This window comes from Epinephelus fuscoguttatus, linkage group LG5 (genome assembly GCF_011397635.1).
Source record: "Epinephelus fuscoguttatus linkage group LG5, E.fuscoguttatus.final_Chr_v1".
Lineage (NCBI taxonomy): Eukaryota > Metazoa > Chordata > Actinopteri > Perciformes > Serranidae > Epinephelus > Epinephelus fuscoguttatus.
In genome coordinates, this window is record NC_064756.1 from 36,151,068 (window position 1) to 36,168,777 (window position 17,710).

Sequence of the window (17,710 nt, forward strand, 5' to 3'; positions counted from 1 at the left end):
TTTACATTTACATAAATAATTTGTATACCTTCAAATAATAATACTGATAAATCCATATTCTATTTTTTAAACCCTGAGTTATAAATGGCAGGGTTTACAAACTAGCAGTTAAAACATTTAGCACCAGCGAAGGAAACAAAATCAATCATTGTAGTAACTCCTCTCCTCCTGCAGGTCTCCTCTTTAGGTAGTGGGAATGACCATGTTATGGACGCCGTGTCACAGTGTGAGCAGTACGCGAAGGAGCAGGGAGCCCAAGAGAGGAACGCCCCCTGGAGGTTGTTTTTCAGGAAGGAGATCTTCACGCCCTGGCACTCCCCTGCTGACGACCAGGTCGCCACCAACCTCATCTACCAACAAACTGTCAGGGGTGTCAAGTTTGGAGAGTACCGCTGCGACAGGGTGCGTTTTTCTTTGTTACCTTCTTTATTGTAATAGGAATAGTTTGACAATCTGGGAAATGCACTTATTCCCTTTCAGGGTGAGAGTCAGATAGAAGATTGAAACTACTGTCCAGTTAGCATAGCTTAGCACAAATAATAGAAACAAAGGGAAGCAGTTAGCTTGCCTCTTGTCTAAAGGTTCACACTTAGTGCATGGAAATGAAAGTGATACCAGTCTTCTCATCTAACAATATGTTCCTTTAAAATTTCAGAATCAATATATATTTTAAGTGTCTAATTCACTTTGTCATTTTGGACTAAAATCATTTTTCATTATCTTTTATAAGAAGAGATGTTAAAAATTCACCTTTAATATTTAATAAATAACATTTCTGACAGAATAAGTTCATTTTCATGTTTTTCAGAAATTCTCAGTTGCCTCAGATTAAAAAAAAAATCTTCTGTACTTGTCTGCTTCTCATTATTGCCATTTCCCTTCCCTCTACATTTGTTTTTCCACCATCATTGAAAGAACACGACAAACAAACCAGTATCTATGTGTCTCTGTGTCTCCAGGATGACCTAGCAGAACTGGCCTCTCAGCAGTATTATGTTGACTATGGTTCAGAGATCCTTCTGGAGCGCCTGCTGAGTCTTATCCCCTCCTACATCCCTGACAGAGAGATCAGCACCTCAAGAACGGTGGAGAAATGGGCTCATTTTATCATGGCTGCACACAAAAAGGTGCTCGTCACAGGCACAATGTCTGTCAGCTTCCTCCAAGTTAATTTATCTTGAGGGGAACCTGCAGGTTTTAACTGGGTTTCTCTGAATGATTGTTCCACCTTCATCCATCATCCAGATTGAAATAAATCAGAGATTATGATTGGCATTAATGTTGTTCAGACATATATGGTCCTCAGACTTTTATTTCAGAGTCAGAGATATGGTGAAGTTCTGGTAAAAGAACGAAAGAAGTGTCCAGAACATGTCATTGATGATGGCAGTTACATCTAAATAAAATGTAATAACACAATTACAGTCATTTCAGATTGCCCTCTGATCTAATGTTGATGAATAAATCAGTCTCACCCTGAACCCTGATGGTATTTTACTATTCTGTGAACAGTTTTTTAAGGGCTTTAAATCTACAGGGAATGTTATGTTTGGTTTGTTTGCATTCATGTAAGAGGGCAATAATTAGGAAACAATTTTCATATATTTGCATATACGCTGGTTGCATGTAATACCATCTGCCATCAAAGACGCCTCTTAATTATTATCTTTTTCTTTTTACATATTAACACACAAAAAAACATCTCTCCTTCTCCCCCTCCCCCTCCTTTAGGGCATCTACACCCAGAAGAGGTTTGATCCTCAGAAGGTGAAGGAGGAAGTAGTGGACTTCTCTCGCCACAAGTGGCCTCTGCTCTTCTCTCGTTTCTACGAAGCCTTCAAGTTCTCAGGTAAAAATCTCTTTTCTCTTTTACACCTAAACCCATCAGATCAGAGGCACAAAGGATGTCCAAAATATCCAGTCATCCAGCTGAGCTGAGAAAAGGGCATATTTGGACATATTAAAAACATTCTTTATATTTTTAATTAGTGTCACAGACATTTAATTTACAACAGTCACAACATAGACAATTACCAGTGGTGGAATGTAACTTAGTACAATTACTCAAGTACTGTACTTAAGTGCAAATACGTGGTATACTTCTGCTCCACTACATCTCACAGGCAAATATTATCATTTTTACTCACTACATACAGTGTGATGATCTTACAGACTATGATGCATTGCTGTAAATTAAACTACCCAACAGTATATAATGAGTTAAAATGAGCACAACCTTAAATATCTACAGCAGTAAAATGCAGCATTAATGTAGCAGTAATATTACTTGGAAAACATCAGACATGATAGTAACACTGACAGGGAACATTTTGCTAACTGTAGGTATATTTTACAGATAACACTTAAACACTTTTACCTAAGTAAGGTTTTCAATGCAGGACTTTTACTTGTAGTGGAGTATTTTGACAGTGTGGTATGAGTACGTTTACTTTAGTAAAGGATCTGAATACTTCTTCCCCCACTCGCAAGTATACACAGAAATTCAAGTATTGGATAGGGTGGGAATGAGGTTAATATGTTGAAGTCAACCAACCGTGCACATTTACACAAAGCTTTATGGTCATTAGGCCTGCAAATTACAGCAACCAAATCATTATCATAATTATCACACGATGGATACATGTGGGGCTCAGCTGCCTCAGCCATAAAGGCAAGAAGAAGAAGAAAAGAAAAATATCCTGCAGATTATGAAAACTGCCTGCAGAAACAGGAATGGCAGCACCAACATATTTTTCTTTAATCATAAAACAAAATTAAAAATATTGTGCATAGTTTTGTATATTCAGCTGACCTGCACTGTGCTGATTTAAAGATGGTTACTTTGGTAAAAGAAGTTTACATTATCAGTAAGTTGGAGTCAGTTGAAAGTGAAAATGAAACACTGCCTTCATTGTCCTCAACCTGTAAAATACAGAATTACTAGAGATTTTGTCAGAAATAGTTCACTGCTGGTTCTGTGACAGTGAATCTTTCAGATGTGAAACATTTCTTATTTCCTCTCTGCCCCTCAGGTCCCAGTCTGCCTAAAAATGACCTGATAGTTGCAGTCAACTGGACCGGGGTTTATTTTGTGGATGAGCAGGAGCAGGTCCTTCTAGAGCTCTCCTTCCCAGAAATCACTGCCGTTTCCAGCAGCAGGTGAGGCATGCTGGGACCTGGAGTCACACAACAGTCAAATCCCTGTCCACCCCCGTCCTCATCCACTCCCTATCTATTTCTACATTTGCTCTCTCTGTTAGTAGCCCACTATTTTCTATTTCAGCTTGCTTCTCTCAGCAAACATTCCCCTTTCTCTCTCCTCTATTATTCGAGACCATCCTCTCAAGAAGAACAATAGCATTAGTCAGCATTGTGCAAATGCATCGTAATGACATTTGTTTTTTTATCAAGTGTCAAAGACCTTTATGGTTATATAAATTAAAACTCATGGGATGATTATAATTATGTTATTATTATTATCGTAGAGTCCATTTCCTCCTGAAAGTCAATATTTGTTACTTCTGATCATGACATCAAATGCCCTTTAATCTTTACCAAGAAGTTATTTGAATCCAAACCATGATATTCTTTAACCTTAACCAAGTCTTCTTTGTCCCTAAATCCAATCAAACATTAAGTGTAGCTGTGTCAGATCAGGAAACTGTTTTTATATTTGTCACTGTTTTGGAAAGGACTTAACAAATGATGTCATCCTGCTGTTAAGGAAGTTAAAAAAAAATGCTTATAAGTGACATTGTGGAGAGCAATGACTCAACATATTTTGTCGTTTAATTTTGGGGACTCGTTGTTCTTTCAGGGGAGGAAAGTTGCAGAGTCAGAGTTTCACTTTAGCGACAATCAAAGGAGACGAGTACACTTTCACCTCCAACAATGCAGAGGACATCCGGGACCTAGTGGTGACCTTCCTGGAGGGCCTGAGGAAGAGGTCAAAGTTTGTGGTCGCGCTGCAGGACAACCCCAACCCCAGTAAGTCCTGAAGGGAGAGGGTACTAATTATATTTTGTGATGTTTTTTTGTTTCAACTAAAGGAAAAGTGGCTCTTTTTGTGTGCAGAATACAATGTTTACATTTAAACTGTTCACTTGAAACAGTCTGTAACACCTGTTTCAATACATTATATGTTAGAGAGATATCCATCAAACACGTTGACTTTACTTTACTGTACTTTTACAGAGGAACAGAAATAGAAGTTCAAAGTAAGAATGCCAGGTAATTGTCTCACCTCTGTACAACTCCTCCTTCCAGCTGGGGAGGAGTCCACATTCCTGAGCTTCATGAAGGGAGACCTGATCCTATTGGACCAGGACACTGGCGAGCAGGTCCTCAACTCTGGTTGGGCCCACGGTGTCAATGAACGAACCAATCAGAGAGGAGATTTCCCAGCTGACTGTGTCTATGTCCTGCCCACCATGACCCGACCTCAGCAAGAAATAGTGGTGAGAAAAACAAAATAAACATTTAAGAGCTTTTATGAGATTAACTTCTGTTTCTCACCAAGAATTCTGCGCAACATTGTTATCAGAAGGAGACTCGTCTTTACAGCGCTGACTTCCTCCTCTTGCCTGATTATTAGTGAGAACTGGTTTCATGATCTTATTTATATCAGTAACAACAATTAACAAGAGCCATTCAAGGAAACACAAAGAGGGAAAGATTCATTTAAAAAAACAAAAACAAGAAACTTGATATTAGAAGAAGAGCAAGAATTAAGAAAGACAAAGAGCCAACAGGGGTTTAATTTGACAATATCTGGCTCTTCCTTTTTGTTTGAAGATGATTCATGTAAATCAGTTTTAACAGAATTACCAGTCAAATGAATAATCCAATTTAATCCCCTCAATCAGGCGCTGGTAACCATGACACCAGACCAGCGACAGGAGTCGGTTCGTGTTTCGCAGCTCGTTATGCCGGAGAGTGACGGCAGGATAAAACCCTACACACTGGAAGAGTTTTCCTACGACTACTTCAGGTACACACACACACACACACACACACACACACACACACACATACAAACACACTGAAATTAAAAACAAGTGAACTCTATTAAGATTATACACAGGTATGTACACATGCAGTAATGTCGCAGTTCAGTTTTTGTTTGACCTTTTATGTGTATTTTTTTTATTGTGTTTCTTCTGGTGAGCCTCTTTAAACACGTCTATTTTTATGACCTGACCTGACTAATTTCAGCTCTCTGCATCATTTTTGAGTGACAAATTACATTTTATCACAAATGTAACCTGCTTCTTCCAGGCCTCCTCCCAAACACACCCTGAGCAGGGTGATGGTCACTAAGAATCGTGGGAAGGACAAGATGTGGAGCTGTACCAGAGAGCCTCTGAAGCAGCCACTGCTGAAGAAGGTCGTAAACCACGAGGAACTGGCTCAGGAGGCCTGCATGTCCTTCATAGATATCCTTTAAACAGCTGATGTGACATAGTTTAAGACTGACTTTTTGACCATTTCAACATTTTCTGCAGCCTGTCTCACGAGGACGTCCAACTCACTCAGGCCCTTTTGAGGTATTAGACCTTGTCCACCCTGGATCTAATCCTTAGACTGACAAAGCTGATCACCAAGTTAGCTCTGTTAATTGTGCCTCTACCAATTTAACTGTGAGCTTGTGCAAGTGAAAGAGTCGGGTTTGAAACAGCAAGTGCAACACAGATACCCAGAGCAGCATATTTGGTATGATTTATTCATTGCAGGGAATTTTAAAAAAAACAAACTTTATTGCAAGAGACTGTAACATTTCTGACTGTTTAAGTTGCAGTATTTGACATTGCTGTATTATATTTTGCAGTGTTTCTTCTTAATACATGTTTGCTTTAACAGAGAAAAAGATAACACAATGTTACAAATACTAACCACAGCACTATAAATACAAAAAAAAATAAAAATACAATAAAAATACAAAAAAAATATAAATACAGTAATACGAAACCAAATATTAGAAGAGTAAGTTTAAGACTTGAGTTAATACATTCTATGAGCTAGATGCTAAATTGGGACTAGACTTTTAACTGAAGTTTTACGATAGTTATATGCACATCCTTCATTTGTATTCAGGCTAATCAGGTTGTTCTATTCCTTGACATTTTTCCCACCTATGATGAAGTACATGGGCGACTACCCGTCCAAACGGACGCGCTCCGTCAACGAGCTGACTGACCAAATCTTTGAAGGAGCGCTGAAGGCCGAACCTCTGAAAGATGAGATCTACTGTCAGATCATCAAACAGCTCACTGACAACCACGTCAAGTGTGTAAAACACTGCCCTAAGTCAAATCAGTGCACTACAGTATGGATGATAATATCTTGGTGCTAATTCTTGTTCACACTTTGCATTTAGAGTCATATCTTAAGATATTACAGTGAAGCTTGTATTAAAGAATCTACAAAATATTATGGGAAGATACTATGTTCATCAAACACTATAATTGTGTTCAGTGTACATTAATCATTCAGTCATCACTGCATCTACAGTCATTCAGACAGGCAGAACTAGCAGATATATGTATGTAAGAGCTTAACATGAGCTGTGTGTTGCTGCAGGTACAGTGAGGAGAAAGGCTGGGAGCTGCTGTGGTTGTGTACTGGTTTATATCCTCCCAGTAACGTGCTGCTGCCACACATCCAGCGCTTCCTCCAGTCCAAGAAACACCACCCGCTCGCTGGAGACTGTATGCAGAGGCTGCACAAAGCTCTACGGTAAAAGTTAACACCTAACTAAATTATTTACATCAGTGTATACCGAAGTGGCAAAAGTAGTCATTAGGCACAACTGCCAATTTCAGAATTATGTACATGTGTATTATATTAGTGGATTATAATAATAGATGCATAAATGTGTTTATCACTTAATTGTTGCAGCTGGTAAAGGTGGAGCTCAATATTTCCCTCTGAGATGAAGTTTAAGTATGAAGTAAAATAAAAGGAAAATACTCAAATAAAGTGCAGATAACTGAAAATTGTACTTAAGTACAGTACTTGAGTGAATGTACCTAGTTCTCTGCCACTGCAACTGGACTGACCTTTCATTTTGCTGCTTTTCATTGCTGTCAATGGTAACAGTAATGGATCCAGGAAGTACCCCCCTCATCTGGTGGAAGTGGAGGCAATCCAACATAAGACAACCCAGATCTTCCATAAAGTTTACTTCCCTGATGATACAGATGAGGTACTGTACCTGTAGACACACACACGCACATAGAGTACAGGAATAGAAATTTTCACTGATCAGCGACAAAGTGTCATTTTAAAATTGAGATTGTTTGTTTGTGTCTCAAATCTTCAGGCATTTGAGGTGGAGTCCAGCACCAAAGCAAAGGACTTCTGCCAGAACATCTCAACCAGACTGCTGCTCAAATCTCCCGAAGGCTTCAGCCTCTTCGTCAAGATCTCAGACAAGGTCAGAGGTCAAGGAGTGTTTCTCAGGAGCAGTACAAAATTACACATTCTATTATTCTTCTAAAAGAAATGTGGCATTAATACATTTCATTTTTTGCTGTCACTAATGTCACTAATTATAAAGCATAGTCTTCACCCAGTTAAGCACCTTTTTTAAAAGGGCAGTATTAAGTTTGTGGATAATTATTAATCATCATCATCACTTTATTAGCCAGCTGCTAATATTTTAAGGGTAAGCAGGATCTTGATTTGACAGCCTTAGATCTTCCTGATGAATCAGTTTTTACCTAAGATGTTGATGAGGTAATTAAATATCTGAAGTACTCCATCAAAGTAATGTAACTCATTCATTTTGATTACTTTACCGATTACTTCTCTAACAAATGTTCTAAACTGGACAATAAAACTTACAAGTCCCATTAAAAGTAAGTTTTCTCATTCTGCCTTTGTGTCTAAAGGCTGCTTAAAAGCAGCAATGTTAACGAGTTAGGCGGCATGTGTTTTTGCCTCGTCCCACTAATCGGCTCATCTGGGCGATGTTGTCAAATATGCATTAGTATGTTGAAGGCGTTTCCATTCACAGACCCTATAACGTTGGAGCAACACCCACATACCATGCTCGTCTTATACACAACTCTCTTCCTCTGTCACTGTCCAGCTGACCAGGAACCTGCAGGCGGGTCTTTCAGCCCCGATGTTTCATTGGTGCTCGCTGTAGTATTATTACTGTAACAGCTTGTTGTTCTGACCCCAGCAATGTTGCTAACAGCATAGGGCTGAGAGTTTCAGGGTGGAACTGGTGCTAGTGAAATTTGGTTTAACATTGTGTGCATCAGTTTACATACTATGTACTCTGTGAATGCTGCATGCACTGAACTGTGACCTGTGTGCCATGACTGTTGACTGAAATTTTTTGTCAAGACAGAAATAATGAAACACATTTTTTTTACAACATCTAAAAAGTTAAGCCTGTGTGATGTTACTTTATTGATTAGCTTGCATCAAGCTGGTATGTCTAATATACTGTATGTGTGGGTCTGCAGGTGATTAGTGTGCCAGAGGGAGATTTCTTCTTTGACTTTGTCAGACATTTGACAGACTGGATCAAGAAATCGCGACCAGCTAAAGACGGTGGGTACCTGGGGAATTGCAATCTGTACTTGTACAGATTGCAATTCCCCTACAAACACTTGGACGCACATTTCAAATAAAATTTTTTTAATCATGCCACCCCAGCACAGGCGTTGGATGTTGCAGCAGCACAAGGACAAAAATAAGTGCAGATGCATAAAGAAAAGAGGAAATAATAATAAGAAGTGTATAAAAGAAAAGAACAGAAAAAATAGAAACCATAGAAGAGCAATCAGACACTTACAATGCAAGCAGTAAACAAACAGTTCCCACAACCATAGTTCTACTGAAACTATTAGTGCAATACATACAGACGTAATGGTGTGATTAGTAGCAGTTAAGTATATGTAAAGCTATATGACACTACCAGCTGTAACAGCATTCATCAGAATAGCATATAATGTGGGCTGTAAGTCAAATAAAGGTGAACTGTATCACTGTAGTACTTTCTGTTTATTCAGGTTTGCTAAACATGCAGGAAGAAAAAATTTTCACTCGCAAGAATTCTGAAACATCACAACTTTTATGATGGAGGCTGAACAAACCTGAAATTGAATAAATCTAACATTACAACAGAGTTTTAATGTTGACTCCACTTTTATTTCACCTCTTTCGCTTTTCACCTTGCAGGAATCGTTCCCTCTCTGACCTACCAGGTGTTCTTCATGAAGAAGTTGTGGACCAACACAGTTCCAGGGAAGGACTCCTTTGCTGACTCCATCTTTCACTACTACCAGGTCAGTCTTATACTGACAAACATGAGAAAGTACTCTTGCCTCTAAAGTTTCAGTCAGCAGGGCTCTCCTAAACTTCAGTTAAACTTTGTTTCATCTGACACAGACTCATTCAAGGTTTTTTTTGTCTGCTACTTATTTTTTTGTCAATTTCCTTCCAACAATTTTGAAATGATTTTGATTTATATTTTTACAACTGTACCTTTATCTGTTATAATTAGGAGCTGCCTAAATACTTGCGTGGCTACCATAAGTGTTCACGAGAAGAGGTTTTCCAACTTGCAGCACTGATCTACCGCGTCAAGTTTGAGGATGACAAGTCCCACTTTCCTACAATTCCCAAGATGCTTCGGGAGCTGGTTCCCCAGGATCTCATTCGTCAGATGTCACCAGACGACTGGAAAAGGGTAAACCTGCAAAATTCAGATGACAAAACTGTCTTCCCCATTGTCATATTAATATTAAATATGATAAATGGACTTGCACTTGTATAGCGCCTTTTTAGTCTTCTGACCACTTAAAGCGGTATTACACTACTTGTCACATTCACAGAATCACACATTCATTCACACACTGGTGGGAGAGGCTACCATAAAAGGTGCCACCTGCTACTCGGTATAAACAACGACTACGATTATTTAATTACTTACCTGCGCTGACCCATGTGAATCATATGGCTGCATTTACATACACAAAATATTCCACTTTTTACCCTTATTGTGAAAAAGGTAAAATTCCTATAAAGCTGTTTACATGGCTAAATGATCATTACACTAATATTCCTGTTTATCAATATGCTCACTCTGCTGTCAGGCAGCTAAAAAGTAACATTATTTGTAAATGTTTGGGTCATTTAAACAAAAATAAAGTTTGTCTAGCTGGATGTTTATGCTGGAAAATGAGTTGTTATCCTTAAAATACTGAAGACATTTGCTGTAATTTTAATTGCAATTGTATCTACTCTAATATAGTATTTAGTAATTAAAGGTGTGTGTGTGTGTGTGTGTGTGTGTGTGTGTGTGTGTTATTACAGTCTGTGGTTGCATACTTCAACAAGCAGGCTGGTAAATCGAGGGAAGAGGCCAAACTAATGTTTCTAAAAATCATCTACAAGTGGCCAACCTTTGGCTCTGCCTTCTTTGAGGTCAAGGTAAATACTCCTGAAGCTGTCACTTCTTGTCTGTTGTTCTCACTGAGTGCTTTAAGTTGTCTTCCTGTTTCCCTCACCTACATCTTTTCCTCATGTCTTATCAGTTTTCCAGTGGTGGGCTGTAACTAAGTACATTTACTCAAGTACTGTGCTTAAAGGAACAGTGTGAAGGATTTAGTGGCATCATGTGCCGGGGTGGGAACTCCCAGTTAGGATTCCCTCATGGTTCATTGTTCAGGAGGCTTTTACCTGGAGCGAAATTATCGGCAAGGGTCTCCTCCTCTCCAAAACAAATGGTCCCAGGGATTTAAACTGGCTACAAAACCAAATAAAGCTTTTGCAAAAAAAAAAAAAAGAAAGAAAGAAATGAAAATGAATACCTGCTAGAGCAAGTATTTGGTTTGTCCGTTCTAGGCTACTGTAGAACATAGCGGTGCAACATCCTATGCTCAATACTTCAAAAAATGCATTAATTTTCACTAAAAAAAAACGTAGTACATACGTTTTTTTTAGTAAGGTAAGGTTTTAGTGAAAATGCATGTGTTTGTGAAGTACTGAGCATATGACTGGATAAATGGGACTTAGATCATACTGCATAGGTTGTGTGAGAGTTAGTTTTTTTGATATAGTTTTGCTGTTGTTAAACGTGGTCCTCAAGTTTTCACCTTGAATTCAGAATAATGGCAAAATAATTTATTTAAAAATGGTCGTTTTGTGAGTTAAGTATTCCTTTACGTAACATTTTCAGTGCAGGACTTTCATTTCTAACAGCATTTTAATAGTGTGGTATAATTACGTTTATTCAAGGAAATTATCTTAATACTTCCGCCACCTCTGCTATGTTCCTTCTGTATACCCCTCACTGAGCTCACTTAAAACAAGTTATGTTGAGTAAATCTCAGGAGCTGCTGCTGACAGGACAGCTGCTTCTGGCAATAGTTAGGCCGAACAGAGGCCTGACTGGATGTGTCAGTAATGCCGCTCTTGTTAGCTAGTAACCCCCCACCATGAGCGAGAGAGGCAGTGAAAATATGCTAGGAAACCCCTGATTAGACAAATGAGATTCCTTATATTTAACATAAACTTTGCAGGGAAACATTACTGTTCTACATATAAAAATGATAAGATATGATAGACGATCAGTTGATGTTGAAATGTATAATTGTGTGTTTAAGGCCGTGCCAGAGGTGGCACTGTTTGGCTAGTCTCTGTCTTTATTGACTCATACCCTCCCTGTTCAGAACACTATTATGTATGGAATGATAATAGCAAAGAGACTGATTTTGATGCACTGGAAGTCAGAAATTGTACCCGTTTTCAAGACATGGCTGACAGAACTTACCTCCGTACTGCACGTGGAGAAAATTTGATACAGCATGATGAACAATCTTAAGAAGTTCTACCAGACTTGGCAGCCATTTTTAGACCATCTTACTAAGTTTAATGGGGACCCTGATCATTGATAAGATCTATAATAGGCCACTCTCACCTCTTCTTGAAAATTTGTTTGAACTTAGAGTACTAGTGATGCAACAATGTATGTCATTGCTTTAAATGTATGCCCTGTTTAGTTTTTGCTCTTGTTTTACTCACTCTTTTTATTTGCCTTTTTTTCTTGTGTGTCTTGCATTACTTTGAAAAAAACCTAATAAAGATATTGTGCAAAAAAACAAAACAAAACAAAACAAAAAAACAACGATCAATTGATGTTTAGACGTCATAACAACATACATTTTGTTTTGTCTTAAGCAAACCACAGAGCCCAACTTCCCAGAGATCCTGCTGATCGCCATCAACAAGCATGGAGTCAGTCTCATTGACCCGAAGACAAAGGTATGTGTTTGTACTCCCCTCCCCATATGTCTTGATTTATTTTAATGCTCACTTAGGACATTTTATGTTACCTGTACTGTGTTTCTTTCATTTCCCATCAAGGCTACACTCATTCACCACATAGGTATGCATCGTCAGTCAGAGTCCCTGGAGGTAATCTATGTCCTTTGTGTGTATTTGTGCAGGACATCCTGATCACTCACCCCTTCACCAAGATCTCCAACTGGAGCAGTGGGAACACCTATTTCCACATTACCATTGGCAACCTGGTCAGAGGAAGCAAACTGTTGTGTGAGACCTCACTGGTAGGTGACTTTAAGTCTGATAAAAGCAGAAGATGTTCAAATAATGATGGAATTTCAAAAGACAGCTGGGGGCACAGCCAGCATGAACATTGGTTAAAAACGTGTAAGTGGAGTGTAATATGTCAGCCAGTGGCAGCAACCAATTAATTGTCAGCTGACAAAAATAAAAACAATGTTGGCCTACAGCGCAAAACACGATAGTAAAATACAAGTGCTGAGCAAGAGTGGAGAACAAATATGTTAATATACTGTAGGCTCTTATTGTTTCTTTCCTTACCAACAAAATCTTGTGAACCTACAGTACACAGACTGGCACTTGATATTCAAAGTGGATCATCAGGGATTAATAACAAATTAAATTAAGGTGTTTTAATAAAGGAGTGTAAGTTTAAGTACAGTGGATTGTTTTGCTTTTGTTTTTTACCATAGTATCAAACTGGGTATCTAGAATTGTTGAATTTCACTGGTACTGGTATGGACTACTAAATTTCTGGTATCATGACAAGCCAGTCTTATAGTAAATTTATTAAGACAGTATAATTTTGATTCATTGACATTAGTTTTGATTTATCAAGAAAAATATCAAACATCACTGAACAGCTGGTCTTACAAGATAAGACATTTGAAGATGTAGTTTTTGGGCTCTGGGAAAAACCTGATAGGCATTTTTTACTGTCTAACATTTTTTAACTTAACATTTTATCAAGCACCATCTGAAACACGTTCATGTTCTATAAATTATGCAACTATCATCAAGAAACAAATGTGTCTTTTCAATGTGTGTGTGCATCCATCTTACCTGCAGGGCTACAAGATGGACGACCTGCTGACCTCTTACATCAGCCAGATGCTGACCACCATGAACAAGCAGCGCTCCGGGCGGGGCCAAAGCAAGTGAACTTCTTACTGGCAGGAGGCCGCTGAGCTCATCCGGCTCTTGCGCCCTATTGGCCAGTACTGCAGCTGGCGGCGGACCTTTGCCCACCAGCTGTGGAGGATGAGCCGCAGTCCTTCTGCTAGCTCGGAGGGGTCAAAGCTCACCGGGGAGAGTTCGGCTGCCAGCAGCAGTGACCCCGGCGAAGGCCCCAGCAACTATTACCACTACAACTACAATGAAGATGAAGACGAACTGTCCAGTGAAGATGACTACCTCTAAAACTTCCAAACTCTCCGTCACACAGGTCAGTCTTCCTGGTTCCTGATTCAAGAGTCAAACTTGCTTGTACAGAAACAGTGTTCAGCCAGTGCTGCTATCATGTTGACCTTGTTTGGCTGATTCAGATCAAAATGGGGACACTCAGTTTAAGCTGGAAGATCTGAATGTTTGAACAATTTAAAGACTTAAAAAAATCTATAAACTAACTTTTTTTGAAGGTTGTTATGGGACATCATACATCTTTAAACTACAAGTCAGACTGGTGGACTACAGTAGCTGTGAAGCACATTGACACTGACACAGTTGTTAAGCTCAGCAAAAAATTAAATTACTGTTTTAATTGGTTAATTAAACCATCCATTTTATGCCTTTTACTAATGCATAACAGTTCTAGGAATTATTGGTATATACAGAGGGGAAGTACTGACAAAATTTAACACTTAATACTTAATAATTGTAGGCTTTATTATCTGCTGGTTTTCCATCTCTTTGGACTAGTGTGATTGATTTAATTCTATGTGCTATTTATAAAACCTTCATAATTTACAAAACTTTAATTTTGTTAACACTGCAGAAACCCTGGTTAATCTCCAAGAGATAATTACATGTTTCCACACTAACGTTAGCATTCAGCTCACAGCTAAGATGTCGAGGTAGAGCTGACTCTTAACTCTGACAGTAACAATATGACCCTCCCTGTGGCTCCGTTCTCAGGCTCAACACATTTTTGTGTCACTAGTGACAAAGATCTAAAAATGTCCACGTTTTTCTCCATCCAACAATTTTCGCGTGTGTTTTTGTAATAAACATTAGATCATCACAGGAGCTTAAGTGAAACTATAGACATGAAGTCTTGTTCCCATCTTGCCTTGTGCATCTTGAAATACTGACAAAGTTGTTGAGTTAACGTTCCTTCTCAGATACAGTATTGTCTGTGATTTTCTTGCACAAAACAAAGTCAGAAACATTTATATTTTCTTTCTTTCATCACTTTGAATAACTTGGTTTGGGTTTAGAAAACCAAACAAGACCTATGGCTTTGGAACCAAACAGAGTAACTGAAGTGGCATTGAGGGACCTGATCTCATTTATTTAAAACTGCGTGACACACTAGAAACAGACCTGTAATGCGTTTTGGCTCCCAGTCCATATGTCTGCTATTTATGGCCTATACTGTGTGTAACAGTTTAATATGAAGTCTTTGTTTTTTAATACTTAATTCATAGTTTATGTTTATACCTTTTTTGTTTAATGTTGTGGATTATTATCAACTGCTCGTGTTTAGTTTTATATTTCATGCCTTAATGGTTTCTGTGTTTCTTGTGACCGCATTAGCCAGCATTCCTGTGGGTTGCAGCTGCTGTTTTTTGGGGGATTTTGTAACATTCCTGTGGTTATCAAAATAATCTTAACATAAGGTCGACCTACTAGCTTTTCCAGGGTTTTTAGTGCAGAGGAAGTTTGCAAATTTGTCATGAAAGTGACACTAATGTAGAAATTTGGTTATGTGGTAAGAGGTGGTTGTTGATTATGGAAGCCATTCACATTGACACCAACACTATGCTGGGATTAAAATCATGAGATGCAGTCAATAAACACTAAGTCGACTGCTCACTTAGACTGTTTTATCAAACTTTTTCATGCATAACAGCCCTGTACTTAGAAATGTCTTTTGTTTTATTAAATACTAAAGTGTACATTTATAACTTTCATGTCTAGATTTCCCAGCTTTGTGTTAAAAGTACATATTTTCAGCACAGCTGCCTAAAGTTTACCACTTTACTAAGAGAATAGCATACTAAAGTTTTAGCCAATCGTTAAAATAAAAATTAGTCACCGATCTCCAACTGGCATTTCGGTGGTATGAAAAACTCAAAGTAACTTGGAATGAATGGAAATACTAAAAGAACACATACCTCCACACCAAGGCTGAGCTGTAATCAGATTCATCTGGATCTGGACCTGTATCAAAATACACAGTGATGAATAATTAAGACATCATATCAAACACTGCAGTCATTCCACAGAACTGTTAAGAGACCCTGAAAAATACTTCATGGATCCTGGGTCAATGCGAGAGAAGCTGCTCATGGTGAGATGTTATTTTTAAGTGAGTAAAAATTTTGCCTTTTCTCTGACAGGGTCTGCACCATTACAGCGTTTTGTCAGCAGACAATTACGTGGTTGCTGCAATTTTCCTTGCCCTTGCTGCCCGTGTAGTGGTCCGGTTAAGCAAATTAAATGTGTTATGAGTTTGTCACACTACAAGAAAATGTGTCACTAACTACCAGTAATTAACGTTGGCACAAAGCACACACCCACAACAGTGAGCAGTAACTGCCGGTGGGCTGGGTAGCCAGTTTGGACTGAGAGATTGAAAAGTACATTTGTGATGAATATTTTGCTTGTTTATATGATTGTGGCTTTTAACAGTTGTTTAGTCTTGTATTTATTAGACTGAAGGAGCTCACAGAGCTTGTGGAATGTAGTGAAGTCACTGCTTACACACAGCATGCAAATGAAATAACTCTGATACTATGCGCTTTAAAATTAGTTTTTTAAATTGGGGAGGGGGGGTTAGCTCCAGTGCGTCATTTAACAATGAGTTCAGGCCTGCCCAAAAAATCCTGGCCTCAGAAACAGTTTAAACAAAAATGCTCTAACTCCACAGTTCCCACTCTTTTCACATCTTTAACATGTATAATCGTGTTAAGAAAGAAATTTTATGTGGTGCAGCGGCGTAATGAAAAGCAACAGATCAATTCTTCACCTTTAGATGCCTGCTATTGGCTAATTCAGCACTTGAGGGAGGAGATTTTGGGTAAACATGATTATAGTCTTTATTTAACATTTTTATTGACACTTTGAAGTCACCACAATCAGCACTGAAGAAACACACTTTGGCTTAAAACAATTTACTGAAAGTGACTTTTAGCTCCGCTTTACAAAACCTGCTTTTTACTGGGGATGTTTTTACTTTAAGTCAAAGTTCAGGAAAATTCCTATGACAGCTTTAATACATACAAGCCCTGGTCTATGAAAGTGTCTGAGATTTCACACAAAAGAACTTACCTTTAGTTTTCCCAGAAAACAGAATATGTGCTCTAAAATCAGATCAACATTTTGAATACTTGAAAAACGCTCACGTAGTGGCTCTCCTTCCACTTTGGTTGCATTAAAAACAGATGGCCAGTTGTTTATTTTATTGTGGCACTGATCTGATTTTTGCTTAAATCTAAGATTTAGAAATTCTTGCTATATTCATTCATTGTTTAGGTAAAACACAGGCCTGTCAGTCTGAAATCTGCCTTGTTTTTGTTGATGTGACGAACCCTTCTTTAATTAACCTGCACTGGTTTTGTTTTGTGTTTATGATAAACAAATACACTGATATTTTAACAGTGCCAACCATTATATTTGATACCTTTCTGTTCAGTTTATCATTTTTCTTTGTGACTAATGCAAACGTGTGTTATTGCCTGTGTTCCTTTTTAATTCTTTTATTGACTGACTATGTAACTTGATCATCTTGACTTCCTGTAGTGTGTTCATGGCCTATGTAATGTGCATTCTCACTTTTGTATTAAACATTAAATAAAAGTGTTTTGACTTGACTGATTTAAATGAATGCATGTTGTTTGCAGTGTATTTAACACAGTTGGGACACTGATCTTATGGCTTTGGTATTATGTGTAGCATTGTAGCTGATGCTGGTATCATGTTTACCATGATACTGCAACATGTTTGTTCAGTAGTACATTTATATACTGACATGTTTGTCTGTTGCTATTTACAGTAATATAATAGGCTACTGGGTGACATTTTGAGTGTCATGGCTGGTAATGTAACTTTTTCAGGTTTTGCAAAACATCTATGTTTGCTATTTGGTGGTGCACGAAATTAACAGACTGTTAATAGACTGAATCACCATGACATTGTGCCAGCAACAATAATTTCCAAGCAGTAT

The 17,710-nt window shown here is 38.3% G+C and overlaps 1 protein-coding gene across 1 annotated transcript in view; it reads left to right on the plus strand.

Moving 5' to 3' along the window:
* The window catches only part of myo7aa (myosin VIIAa), a 63,482-nt gene extending 46,181 nt beyond the window's left edge, over nt 1-17,301 (plus strand). The window contains exons 32-50 of the mRNA XM_049576536.1: nt 175-402; nt 960-1,127; nt 1,732-1,849; nt 3,033-3,159; nt 3,818-3,987; nt 4,267-4,457; nt 4,866-4,990; nt 5,278-5,435; nt 6,132-6,285; nt 6,580-6,735; nt 7,099-7,204; nt 7,322-7,435; nt 8,478-8,565; nt 9,196-9,302; nt 9,521-9,706; nt 10,333-10,449; nt 12,199-12,282; nt 12,468-12,587; nt 13,393-17,301. Of these exons, the coding sequence (XP_049432493.1) occupies nt 175-402; nt 960-1,127; nt 1,732-1,849; nt 3,033-3,159; nt 3,818-3,987; nt 4,267-4,457; nt 4,866-4,990; nt 5,278-5,435; nt 6,132-6,285; nt 6,580-6,735; nt 7,099-7,204; nt 7,322-7,435; nt 8,478-8,565; nt 9,196-9,302; nt 9,521-9,706; nt 10,333-10,449; nt 12,199-12,282; nt 12,468-12,587; nt 13,393-13,485 (2,610 nt within the window). The 3' untranslated portion in view covers nt 13,486-17,301. The remainder of the gene's footprint in view (nt 1-174; nt 403-959; nt 1,128-1,731; nt 1,850-3,032; nt 3,160-3,817; nt 3,988-4,266; nt 4,458-4,865; nt 4,991-5,277; nt 5,436-6,131; nt 6,286-6,579; nt 6,736-7,098; nt 7,205-7,321; nt 7,436-8,477; nt 8,566-9,195; nt 9,303-9,520; nt 9,707-10,332; nt 10,450-12,198; nt 12,283-12,467; nt 12,588-13,392) is intronic.
* The last annotated feature ends 409 nt before the right edge of the window (nt 17,302-17,710 follow it).